The following is a 14,361-nucleotide window of genomic DNA, read 5'->3' as shown; positions in this document are numbered from 1 at the left end:
TCCCCCCATCCCCCTCTCTGATGAAGGGTCTAGGCCCGAAACGTCAGCTTTTGTGCTCCTGAGATGCTGCTTGGCCTGCTGTGTTCATCCAGCCTCACATTTTATTATCGTAGCACAAGTTGTGTTTTGTACACAAGATATAGTGAAGTTTGTATGTTTGTAACAGTATTAAATGCATAGCCTTCTATTAATGCAATAAGAGCAAAATAGTATAGATTCTGGAGATCTGAAATAAAAAGGAAATGTGCTGGAAAATACTCAGCAGACTTGGCACCATCACAGGAGGGAGAAACAGAGTTAACATTTTGACCATCACAGGAGGGAGAAACAGAGTTAACATTTTGAGTTAACATTCCACCCGAAGGTTGCAGGAACAGCAACTCATATTCCGCCTGGGAACCCTGCAGCCTAATGGTATCAATGTGAACTTCACCAGTTTCAAAATCTCCCCTTCCCCCACCGCATCCCTAAACCAGCCCAGTTCGTCCCCTCCCCCCACTGCACCACACAACCAGCCCAGCTCTTCCCCTCCACCCACTGCATCCCAAAACCAGTCCAACCTGTCTCTGCCTCCCTAACCTGTTCTTTCTCTCACCCCAAGCCGCACCCCCATCTACCTACTAACCTCATCCCACCTCCTTGACCTGTCAGTCTTCCCTGGACTGACCTATCCCCTCCTTACCTCCCCACCTATACTCTCCTCTCCACCTACCTTCTCTCCATCTTCGGTCCGCCTCCCCCTCTCTCCCTATTTATTCCAGAACCCTCACCCCATCCCCCTCTCTGATGAAGGGTCTAGGCCCGAAACGTCAGCTTTTGTGCTCCTGAGATGCTGCTTGGCCTGCTGTGTTCATCCAGCCTCACATTTTATGATCTTGGATTCTCCAGTATCTGCAGTTCCCATTATCACTTAACATTTTGAGCTCCATGTTCCGAGGAAGTGCCATAGGACTGAAAGCAATAACTCTGCGCTTCCACAAACGCTGCCAGACCTGCTACGTTTCTCCAGAACTCTGTTTTTCATTTCTTGTAGTAATGAAAATGTTGATGCTGCATGCATCCACACTGTAATTTTTGATCACATATTAACTAATACTTTAAAGCTTTATGAAGATCCTGCCTTCTCAGCCTTGCCCTTACCTGAGGCATGGTGACCCTCAGGTTAAACTCGTGGCTGGTTGGCATGGCTAAGCTGCAGGGTAGACCTTGTAGTAATGTTGAGAGATGAAGTTGTAATTTGGTAAGTGTGGTAGAATCAACGGAAGCTCAGTATTAATGGGTTCGGCAGAGAGTGCAAGAAAGAAGGGAACATGCGGTTAAGGGATGGGCACTTGATGACCAAGCTGAGCCTGTGACTCACTGTACTGAGTGTGAGCTACATTGACTTGCATGAGTATGGAAGACATAAATGTGTGTTGAAAATGGAAAATGGTTGCATTTACATCTGGAAGGGACAGAGTAAGTTCTATGTCTGTCTAAACTCATGCACCCCACTGCAGGAAATGTGTGGCTCTTCAAGGTACGATTCCTTAATCAGGCTCTCCTAGAACAGGCTGCCATCATCTCTAATCATTATACGCTGCATGTGACACAAATGTAGAGTCCAACTACATGGGATACAACACCTAATCACATGCAACCTTTACCATTGTCACTGTACTCTTGTCATTACAGATTAAACATAATCATTTCTGTGAAACAGAAGTAACTGCATACGACCTTACATTGGCACACAATTCACAAAGACTATCCAAGATCTCATAGGCCAGACAAGAGCACAGAGATATAATGGTACAAAATGGCATTCTGCATTCATCAGAAAAGGATCACAAAGACGAAGATCCATGTAGAGACATTCCACAATCCGAGGTCACTGTATTGAAGATAGTGTTATAAGCCCAAGGTACTGGGACAACTGCCCAAGTCTTCCAAGCCACTAGGCCAAGTATAGAGCAGCTCTGGAGCTTGCTCTGTTATGATGTGTGCAGTAGTTTAATCTTTGCTGTTGGACTTGTTTAAGTCACGTCCATATGAGAAATGAGCATCCTTGTCAGGCATCCCAAAGACGAATGAAGTTGCAATGGCCAAGTATTGCTCATCTCTCATACGCAATGGTCTCCTTGCTGCTGATAGGCTCAGACACCAGGGATGCTTGAGCCATAACATTCAGGATTCCAGCCACAGCAATCTGAGATACATCAGAAAATAAGTTGTGATGGATATCAGCAAGGCAACACAAGTTTATTCAAGGAAATCCTCAGGCCTTTACATCCACCATTGTGATCCTTACTCTAAGAGCTCTGAATAAGATCATAAGGTGAAGGAGCAGAAGTAGGCCATTCAGCCTAAATCTGCTCGGCTATTCAATGAGATTGCAGCTGATGTGATAATCCTCATCTCTACTTTCCTGCCATTTCCCCAGAATCTTTAATTCCCTTGCTGATTAAAAATTTATCTACCTCAGCTTTGAAAATACTTACTGACCCAGCTTCACTGGCCATCACCAGAAAAGAATTTCACGGATCCACTCCCCTCTGAGAGAAGAAATTCTTCCTCATCTCTGACTTTAGTGTGCAACTCCCTATTCTGAGAAGATGCCTTCTGATCTGAGTCTCTCTAATAAGGGGAAACAACCTCTCTGCATCTCCATCTCAGTTTGCTGGGGTGGTTGGTATTACTTCTGGTTTTGTTTCTCAGTGGTTTGTACATCGGGTCTAATTCAATGTACTTTGTCGATGGATTTCTGTTTGGAACTGGAGAAGCGATGGCCTAGTGATATTATTGCTGGACTGTTAATCCAGAGGCCCAGATAACGCTCTGGGGACCAGTTTTGAATTTCTCCATGGCAGATGGTAGAATTTGAATTCAATAAATATCTGCAATTAAGAATCTTATAATGACTATGAATCCATTGCTGATTGTCAGAAAAACCCATGTGGTTCACTGATGTCCTTTAGGGAAGGAAACTGCTATCCTTACCTGGCCTGGCTTACATGTGACTCCAGATCCACAGCAATGTGGTTGACTCTTAAGTGTCCTCTGGGCATTCAGGGATGGGTAATAAATGCTGCCGAGCCAGTTACGCTCCCCATCCCGTCAATGAATAAAGGAAAAAAATACCAGGCATCCAGGAATTCCCTGGTGTGTCTTTGGCTTGTGCAATTATTGATGTGCTGTCCCAATCAAATTCATGCCCCTCATTGTCTGTGTGTAGTGAGAATTAGTTATGTCTCTTGGTGGCTAGTTGGTGTTCATGTACCCATGTAATCAATTTTTGTCCGGTTTGGCCCATGTAGTGTTTCTCTCAGTCTACGATATTTTGCATATGACCCCAGTTTTGTTGGTTTGGGTATGGGATCCTTTACGTTCATCAGTACCTGTCGTAGGTTGGTTGTTGGTTTGTGGGCTGATACCTAGTGTCTGAGCAGTCTTGTGGTCAGTTCTGAAATGTCCTTGATGCATGGCAGGGTGATAAGTGATACTTTTCGTGTTGTGTCTTCCAAAATTGGCAAAACTGGGGTAATATACAAAATACCATGCAAGGAATGTGAGAGATAATACATAGGTAAAACTGTAAGAAAATTGACTATACTGATACATGAATACCAACTAGCCACTACACACGGACAACAAGCGACACAAATTTGACTGGGATAACACGTCGATAATAGCACAAGCCAAACAGAGACATGCCAAGGAATTCCTGGAGGCCTGGTATTCCAACCTGAACTCCATCAACCAACACATTGAATTAGACCCTGTGTACAAACCACTGAGAAACCGAACCGGAAGTAATACCAACCACCCCAGTAACCCAGGTATATAAATAACAAGTGGGATGGAACACCAACGCTTCACCAGAGGCGCACTCACGATATTATCTAGCAGGGTGACGAAACGTTTGATACTGAACCCACTGGCTCAGCGAGCATGCATGCATCCGCATCCATAACCCGAGCTTCAAATCTTCTCAAACTTTAAAATTATTCTCTGTTTCAATAAGGTTGCTTCTCACTCTTCTAAATTCCAGCGAGAACAGGCCAACCTACTCATTTTCCCCTCGTAAAACAATCTCCTCATACCTGGTATCAGCCTCATGAACCTTCTGTCGACTATCTCCAATGCCAGTATGTCTCTCCTTAGGTATGAGCTCAAAATTGTCCACAATATTCCAGCTACGGTCTGACTAGAGCCTTGTTTTAGCAAAACCTCCCAACTTCTATACTCCATTCTCTTTGAAATAAAGCCAACATTCCATTTGTCTTCCATATTACTCACTGAACCTGCATGCCAGCATTTTGTGATTCATCGATGAGGACTTCCAAATCCCTTGATTCCATAGCTTTTTGCAGTCTTTTTCCACTTAAATAATTTTAACTCTTGTATTCTTTCAGACAACATTCATGAACTCACATTTTCCTACATTATGTTCCATCTATTAAGTTTTTACCTACCCACTTAACCTGTCTATACTTTCTACAGACTCTGCATCTTCACCACTTGCTTTCTCACCTATTTTTGTGTTATCCACAAATTTGGCTACAGAACATTTACTTTCCTCATCTAGGTTAGTAATGTACATTGTAAACAGTTATCCTAACACTGATCGCTGTGGCGTGCTACTAGTTAAAGGTTGCCTTCCTGAAAGTGCCCACTCTATCCCAACTTTCGGTCTTCTATTAGTTACTCAATCCTCTATCCATGATAGTCTACTACTTCCAACACTGTATGTACGCAGTTATCTTTTTGAGTACCCTAATGTGTGGTACCTTATCAAATGCCTTCTGATAGTCCAAATATGTTGCATCCACTGCTTCCTGTTTATCCTACTTGTTAACTTCTCAAAAGAACTCTGCTAAATTTGTTAGGCATGATTTCTCTTCTGTGAAGCCATGCTGAATCTGCTGAAAGCACAATATGCTTTTCTTATTGCACTTCTTTACATTCTGTATAATACTGTCACACTGTCCCAATGACAGGTGTACTTCACAGTAGCAAATTTTCTAATGATACATCAGGAGTAGAATTCTTCCAGTAGTCAGCCATTAACACCACTCCAAAAGAAAGGAAAAGCTCCCCGCTACATTACAGTTTATGTGTTTTTATGCTTACATTTCAATTTGAGAATCTGATACCTGCGAAGCGTTGTCTTCCAGTGCTACCTGTGGAATGTGTTTGGAAAGTGGGAACTTCAGACTGTGCCGTTATGTACCAGAGGCTGATCAGAGTTGCTTTGCTCACGTGAAAAGCAGGAAATTAATGCACACAATGTGATTCTCCTGACTGTTTGAGGCCAGGATGTGGAATGTGTATTCTTTGATAATGCATGGCGTGCAGATGAAGTGAAAATTGAATCCAGATTGGTGGTTTTACTGCATAAATAGAGGCATAATTACTGATTAACCTCAGCAGGTCCTCTGATTCCAAGAATTTTACTCCAACATGGCAAGTTTCCAACACTGTGTTCTAGGGAGTGCTGCAGTCTTTGCTTGTGATGCATGATTCCTCCCTGGCCCCCATTCTTTCATTTCCTTTTGTGTTGTTGCTGCCCCTGTGGCCCCTTTGACCTTTTGAGCTCCCCCATCCTCCTTCAGTTCAGCCTCTTTAAATCACATTTAATGTGCCCTCTTGAAGGACCTGCACCTTCTCCATGTAAGGCTAAACAGACTGTGACCTGTGAGAACCTGATGTCAATGCTCTCCTATTATCTGTGAGGTCCCACTCTTATATCACCAATTGATTTCATTACCGTCACCAATCTCTCCATAACCCAGTGCAATGAATCCCTTCTCCAGAACTGAGTTCCTCGCTTTGCCTGAGACTCCATGGACTGCCCCTTGATAAGTCCTCAGCCATTATTGAACAGATCCACTGGACTGACTGTGATCCAACACTCAGATTGACCTGGCAGACCCACCATCACTGACCATGGCTCAGCTCCCAGACTGATGTCTCCACAGCACCCTGACTGATCTAACTGTGATCCCCAGATTGAATGTACTTGACCTGCAGAACTGACCGTGGATCTTTCTCCAGACTGCAAGAATAAAATAGAATAGAAATTTATTGCCACACGAACTTTTACATGAAACATACAATGAAAAGCTTTATAAGCCTCTTCAACTTGCTGATTGCTTGTCCCAGCCATCATCCAACTGTGTTTTCAATACAATGTCCCTGGATGCTCCATGATCACCACCGTCCTCAACCCCTGGTCCACACAAGTTGGCATTGGGACATTGCCATGTCATCATGTCTGCTGTAGGACCCATTCACACACCATCTCAGGTCTTCAGCACCTGATGCAAAGCTCAGGGGACCTAATGACTTCACATTGTTCTGCCATGTTGCTTTGCACATGGGACAAATACTCATTGACTTGCACTGGATGCCTCGCATGGCCGTTAACTTATTTTCTTTGTGCTGAATCACTTGGCATTTATTTGGATGCTGCCAGCCTCAGTCTACATCGCATTGCTTCTTTGGTTTATATTCACTGTCTTCAGCACTGACCTACTGGCTGACGAGGGTCAATTAGCTAAATGACTGATTACAATACAGAATTATGGCAGCAACACAGATTTGTTTCCTGTGCTGGCTGAGGTCACTATGAAGGCCCTACTTTCTCAACCTCTCCCCTCGCCTGAGGTGTGGTGACTGTATGTGAAACTTGCACTGGTTGTCACGCTCTTATGAGAGAGCAGCCCCATGGTCCTCCAGGACTATTGTCTCCATCTTTCCTTCAAAGGCTGACAGCTTCATAAAATCCCTACAGTGTGGGAGCAGGCCATTCTGTCCATCAAGTCCATGCCGACCCTCTGAGGAACATCCCACCCAGACCCACCCCTGCCCCTGTATTTCCCATGGATAGTCCAGCTAGCCTGCACACCCCTGGACACTATCATTAATTTATCATGGCCAATCCACCTAACCTGCACAGCTTTGGGCCTGAAGGACACCCATGCAGACATAGGAAGAATGTGCAAACTCCACACAAACAGTTGCCCAAGGCTGGAATCAAACCCAGGCCCCTGCTGTGAGGTAGCAATGCTAACCACTGTGCCACCCAATGTGTTGAATTGTTTTTCTGACACACAACATTGCAGCGACTTTGTTGATTCCTTCATTCCATGGGAAGGAGAAAAGAAACTTACCTTCTTGCTGCTGGCTTTCCTGAAAAGTGGGGTGTCAACTGGCAGACTTTCGGACCCAGAATCTGGCGCCGACCTGGATTTGCCGGTGTTAAGGCCTGTGATAGGGTGAAAAACTCAACCTCAGCCTTGATGAGCTGAAAGGTGGGTGATTAGATGACTTATCTCATCAGTGGGGGTGGCTTGTGAGTCCCACACTCGCCTCCACATTAAAAAAAAACTTGGAAATATTCTGCCAACAATGGCAATCTTTTTTACCATGATGTTTCCAAAGGCTGCGTCTGCTCCTAATCTCATGTACAGTCCCTAAGGAGTTTTCCAGAAGGGTCACCAGATAAAATTCGAAAAGGAAGCCTTGATGTTTTTCCCTAGTTGGCTGAAGTTTATTGAAGCTGACATTGCAGCTTCACCCATGGAATGAGAATATGTTAACTGTGATCAGAACTCAAGTGATGTTTGGCGAAATGCACTTGGACAGGCAGGCTTGCCGTAGTCCTATGAACTCTCCCTCTCCCTCTCCTGTGGCAGCCATGACACACTTTACTTGGAACAGATGGGAATTTGCGAGGTTCAGAATACAACAGGTGGTGCTCACATCCTGACAGCCATTAGGGAACTCAAATTCTCTGTCATAAAGGCATTTGGAAAGCCTGTGTTACATTAAGCTTTTATTTATATGTATACAGTAAAGCATACTTTTGTTCAAAGCTTTTATTGATTTGGTTTGATTTTATTAAATCCAATTACTTTTCTTTGTAACTCTGTATTGTACATTAGTAATTCATCTTCATCCCCTACCCCAACCCGAAGTAACAGTGCTTGTCCAGTAAAATCTGAACAAAATGCCCTGCCGACAGCTAACTTCGTGTAATGTTGCAAGGCAGAAGTTCTACAAAGAATTTTATTTTCCAGGCTTTATGCACCAGCATTTCTGAAAAAGGACGGGTAGACTTTGTAAAAATATCAGAAAGTTATTCATATATATGCCTTCTTCTCAGGTAGGCTTTGTGGAAATCAGATGAATATGTTCTCTTGAATTTCTCTGAAAAATAGAGAAAACAGGCTAAATTATGATCTGATGTTTTGAAAGAAAAGTTACTTTTCATCCCCAGACTCCAGAAATTCTTAGCCTTTGATAAACTTGATTTAGTGCAGGCACAAAAGGCACTTTACATTCTGGAAGGTCTATTAGAAACGGTTACAGTCAATATTGTGGAAATTATTTGCTGTTTTATGAGTAGCTTTAGTTAGCCACTTCATTTCCAGACATGAATGTTTTGATCTTTCTCTTTTGTTAATATCATGAACGATTTATAAAGCAGATTGTGCTATTAATTTTACTGTAAGTTAGAATGTGCAGTCTGATTAGTTATGTGTGAAGCAGTGTTGCACTTTTAGCCTCCTGGACATAAATCAGTCCCAAGGTAGAATGTTAGTCTGGTTCCGCCAGTTTCTGTTACAAGTAATGCATTTGTGATTATGCTTTATTGTTTCTGATGAAAAAGACACCACTAGAGGCAAATACTTTCAAATTGGAAGTACTTAATTGTGCAATTGTCTGATATTTACTTCTTATATGATTCATTTTAAAATAAAGCTTTATACAAGTCCAGTTTAGCTCCATAGAAGTTAGTTGGTAGTATATGTGATCTGTCAATCATAAGACAATGGATGTGTTCCAGACGCATAAGCCAAAAGATTTCTGTGCATATATCCTCTTTCTGGTGTTCCATTTCATTCTTTTTTTGGGCTTGATGTAAGCCAGTTCAGCAATTCTAACTGGATTAAATGCCACTGACCTTGCTGCGCAAACTGAGAATTCTTAATAATCCAAATGAATGGCAATTATGGTGTTTTTTGCCGAAGGTAGAGGTTAATGCTTTTACTGCAATCATTTAACTATATGCAGAGAGAGCATTAATTGGGTTTTCAACTGGGCACTCTAAAAGAGATACTTGTTGAAAGACTAAGAAAATACTAGGTCTAGTATCATCCTTCACCAACAAACTTTGCATGAGTTAGTTGTATGCTGTAAAGTGTGTGGCTCTTGGTTGATATCATTATGTGCCACTGTAAATTAAATTTTAATGACTGGGGCATTTTCAAAGGACAGGGCAGCATGTACCCCAATGCCAAGATTATGGTTTTCTTGGTTTGATTCAGGTTGTCCGCCAGTCTTCACTGCCATTGTCTGCTTTGTGAAAAACCAGGGAAGTGAGGCTGAACAGATATAATGATATTTTTCTCTTCAATGGAAATCTTTTATTTTTGACGGGGGATAATGAAATGAGAGAGGCAGTGGCATTATCCTCTTTTTCTGCAAAGCATTAAACAGGTCCATGTTTCTTCCAATCAGAGCTCAGCAAAGTAAAGCTGTAAGAAATACAATCTCTCCGAAACTAGAGCTGGTGCCAAATATAATATCCATCTAATTCTTTTCCTGTTCGGGCAATTTTCAGAAACATTCATTCAAAAGATGTTAGCAGGAATGCTGTTTTAGGAATGGTAGCATGATCTTACTCTGGGACCCACACTTGGAGGGAACTGAGAACTTGGAGGAAACTGATTGGGTGATAGCCTGGACTATCCAATCTAAGGTCCTGTTGAATAAGGATACTTGATGGGGGTGAGAGATAGTGGGAACTGCAGATGCTGGAGAATCCGAGATAACAAAGTGCGGAGCTGTATGAACACAGCAGGCCAAGCAGCATCTTAGGAGCACAAAAGCTGCCTTTTTGGGCCTAGACGTCAGCTTTTATGCTCCTAAGGTGCTGCTTACTTGATGGAGGTGTCAGTTTACAGAATCAACCTTTTCCTTCCTAGCTATGTTGTATGTGTTCCTACTGATATGAGTTCAATGGAAGATAGAAAATGTGAGCAGAATTTTAGTTACTACCTCAAATTTGGTGGTGTCATCAGCTGTTTATATTTTTCTGCTCTCAGTGTCATTGCCAAGTGTCAAGAACACAAATGCTGCTCATTTGGGGGCAAACAGAAATTGTAAATTGTTTAGAAAATTCAGTTTAACAAAGAAAGCTATTCTATTTCAGTTTTGGAATTAGGAAGAGCAGGTTAACAGTCTAACACAGTTATTAGTGTTATTTCGTAGAGGACAAATGAAGTAGCCTATTTTACAAAAGCGCTGAATGTTGCCTAAATGGCATGAAAAGTGCTAAGTCTATAAATGTCATTTTATTGACATTTGACTGCTCAATGCTGTAGTGTACTGTAATGTTAATGATAGTATGTTTATTCATTGTCATTTGGAAGCATGCTGCTCACTTGCTTTTGTGTTAACAATGTGATCTTGGTTCTTTCTATGTGTGCTGGAGTGCATATACCTTGATTTGTCACACTGACACACGCTCATTGTTATGTTAGCAACACAGTATATTGTGAAATGAGACAGCAGAAATCTAATTCATTCCATTTGCCTTGGATGTACTGCAAGGATCTATGGAGTGCTACTACTTTCAGGATAGTTTTAGGCCACTGCCATTTTGAAAGTCAGGCAGTGTACACGCAATGGAATATGCTGCCAATACTGAAAAGAAGCAACAAAGGCATGGATGTTAACTTTGCAATGTAAAGACAGTAACCACTTATAATGGTAGGCAGGTAAACAGAAGCTTTATTTTAACCAAGGTGTCATGTTTGTTTGCCTATTTGTAATTCCTGTAGGTGGTAAGAAAAGGCTGGCTCACCATCAGCAACATTAGCATCATAAAAGGAGGTTCCAAGGAATACTGGTTTGTACTGACTGCAGAGAGCCTCTGTTGGTTCAAGGATGAAGAGGTAAGAAAACATACATGCTTCCTAGCAATCGTATTTGTAGGATATTGCTGCATTTTGCAATTAAATACTTAAATCACTAAGGTAGCGTTGATTCACTAGAATTCTCTATGTGAAGCTTAGGATCTGGACTGATATTCACAATTCCCTCAAGTCCTTTTCAATCTCTTGGCTGGAGCACAAGGGTGAATTGAGAAAAGTAGCAATATACCACTTCATTGAAAGGAAGAGATAACCAAAGTGTGAGCCTCTCAGTTTTCAGCCTCTTTCACTAACTTGGGTCACAGTTGAATACCTCTTTCACCAGTTGGGGAAATAACATGTGGCTAGGGTAAAAATAATTTTTAAGGCATGAGGTGTAACAATGTAATAAATTTTAAAATATCTTTACTTTAAATCTGGTCTGGCAGTTGCTATACATGGGCTGACATGCCTCTTTTCTGTTATTTTCAAGAATCCTGTTTGAAATGTTTTTTAAAAGACAGTCATCTTTTTAAAACTTGGCTCCTAATGGGTACAACTTCACAATATAAAATACAATTCAGGAATTCAACATAGGTGGTAAATTGTGTAAGCCCACTCAAAGCCACAGATTGTGGTTGGGTTTGGAAAATAGAAAAGTGTTCTTGGTGCAACAGTGGTTTCACTTCTGAGTTTAGCTTCAAAGGCAATGGACTACATTTCTTCACTCTGTACGTAGTTTTCCAGTAACCCTGCTGAAGAAGTGTTTGATGCCATTACAATAGCAACAATGTCTATATTATGTCTACAATGTAGAAAATTCCCTGAAGGTGCCTCCCAAAGTGTCCAAATAAAAATGGATGGTGAGCCCATGACTGAGAGTACCAAACAATTTGCTGTCAAAATATGGCTTAAAACAAAAAGTTAAAACTGGAAAAAGTAAATTTAATATATCAGAATGATTCTATTCTGCAAATGTCCTGCAGATTTCGATTAGGATAATGGATCTGATATCAAAGTATTTTTTCAAGTGACTATTGACAACAAAGTTACTGGCAACTGCCAATTAAAATGTAGATGCAATTTTGGATAATAAGATTCTCTCATGGAAACAGTTAATTGCAGTTCAAGTTTGAGATATAAATAGGTTTTTGTTCGCTCTATTGGGGATAGTTTCACGGCCCTGGCATGTGATAATTAACCTCTGTGAGAGTTTGAGGGGTAAACTTGAGTTAATTCCTTCCAGGCAACAGGTTCTAAATTGCATTTAAAATTGACTAGTGCCCTGCCCACTATCTTTTGAAAAAATATAACGGTAATATGATTGTTGGTGTGTTGCAGTGCCTCCCTTTTGAGAAAGTCTATTGGAAATTCTCCACATCCAGAAGTGTTATTAAGAGGCATGTGATATCCAAAAATAAATTTATTAATTTGAGAGCCATAATAATTTAACAGATCACACAGGTATACATATAAAACATTGGTCCATCAAATATTTAACTGTATCTAATTTGACTCTGATTCACCCAACTTCTGTGACTGCCATTTCTTTCTTATTACCTTCATCCTGAAATCTCATTGTTAAAGGAGAAAAACTGTTGCTAGCAGTTCACACTTCCAGCAGTTTGCAGAAGAAACTTCTTCATTTTTGAGGGAGAGTATGCTGTGAAATGCTCCTTTCTGGCAAATTTTGGACTTTGGTGGGTAAATATTTGGGATAATTTTCATGTTGCATTGGCAAAAAGTCAACACTGAGGAGACAATATTAAAATTAATCTGCCAATGTTCATTTTATCTAAGGAAGAAGCATTTGTGGAACTGCATAAGACAGAATTTAGACAGAAACCAGTTATCATTAGCAATGTTGACTCATTATAAAATTATTGTATTTGCTGCCTGTGATTAGGTTATTACAATACCATGGGTTCGAATGTGGATTTTAGAAAAGTGGCATGCACAAACCACTATCCTCCTTTTACATTTGGACTGAGTATCAAGTCTCCATAAGTAGGCTAATTTCAGTGTCAGTCTGCTTGTATAACCAGGAGGCAGCACTGGTCCAAACTTTAATGGAACTATTATGTTGCTGAGTAAGGCATTATAGAGTGCAAACTCTCAACTCTGTATTGCGGATACCTCCATCACATAGTCGCAGGCACAGGACAAGAAATGCCAGTAATATTGCAATAAGATAGTGCTGAACTGTACTGAGTAGTTTTTTCTAAAAAGGTTATTAACTGGAGAGATTAATTTTTGTATCTAACCTGTGTTAGCTTCTTCTTTGCTCCTTCAGAAAGCCAACATAGACAAGATAGGCCAAATAGCCTTGTTCTGTTCTGTAACCGTTTTGTGATATTGTGCATCATTTGTGAGGAAGAAACGTTAGCTATAATTTGAAGTTCACGCCTCTTCAAGATGTCACAGTTCAGAAATGTCGTAAAATGTAGCTCAGTGGTAACACTGCTAAGTTGCTCCAGTATACTGATTTTTCTATGACTGAACGTTTTAACAGTGAATACTGCATGTCCCTACATAACTGCTGGGAAAGCACCAATATGTGGCTCATTCAGATTGTTTAAAGCTGTCAACTTCTGTCAAAGACTTAGACGGTATCTTGTCTTAATCACGCCAATCCAATTAACATTTGGATTACCCACAGATTCTTTATTTTTCAAATCTGCATCAGTGAAAAAAAACTAAAAGTACATAAATCAAAACATGTTGCCAATACAGTTGATGAAAGAGAAAAATGCACTTACAAGGCAGTTGTACTGCATTGCTGACGATGGTATTTTAATAGAGATTGAGAAGTCTTTTGTACTGATAATGGTTCTTCCGATTTCCCGTTGAATGGCTGTCAGTCAGGCTGGGTTGTCATGTGACTGCCTGTCTGTGCCTGCTGTACAGGTGAGAGGATTTTCTGCACAGCAAGTGTAGACAGGCAGACACATGACAACTCCTACCAGCCACTGCTAGGTTTCTTTATTACTTACATTCTCCCATTTAATAGTGTAACAATGGCAAGGAGTTTCCAAAACAGTTGACAAGAAAGCAGTAATTTTTCACTTTTGTAGCAATACAGGTTGAAATAGGTTTTTTGTAGTTGCAACAATCAGAAATATACAATGGAACTCAGAAGGGAATCACATCTATTCCATTTCCTTGATTTGCAAGATATTAGTGTAAAGATCTTTTGCACAGTTTTGTTCCTTAAATTTATGTTTTTGTGTCTCACACACACAAACATGTACCCACTAACACGGTGTCTCTCACACATCCACACACAGTAACATACACAAACTAACACGCATACCCACAAACACATGTTCCACATGCACACACAAACGTATTACTCTCACACACACACACACACACACACACACACACACACACACACACACACACACACACACACACACACACACACACACACACACGCGTGCATGCGCACCAGTTA

General features: G+C 41.0%; 1 protein-coding gene across 1 annotated transcript in view; it reads left to right on the top strand.

Annotated features, from left to right (window-relative positions):
* Positions 1-14,361, top strand: part of LOC125456426 (dynamin-3) — a 232,545-nt gene that overhangs the window by 102,604 nt on the left and 115,580 nt on the right. Inside the window, exon 15 of the mRNA XM_048539519.1 lies at positions 10,833-10,946. Within this exon, the coding sequence (XP_048395476.1) occupies positions 10,833-10,946 (114 nt within the window). The remainder of the gene's footprint in view (positions 1-10,832; positions 10,947-14,361) is intronic.

This window comes from Stegostoma tigrinum, chromosome 8, assembly GCF_030684315.1.
Source record: "Stegostoma tigrinum isolate sSteTig4 chromosome 8, sSteTig4.hap1, whole genome shotgun sequence".
Classification (NCBI taxonomy): domain Eukaryota; kingdom Metazoa; phylum Chordata; class Chondrichthyes; order Orectolobiformes; family Stegostomatidae; genus Stegostoma; species Stegostoma tigrinum.
The sequence above is the reverse complement of the archived record's forward strand: the minus strand, read 5'-3'. Positions and strand labels throughout refer to the sequence as shown.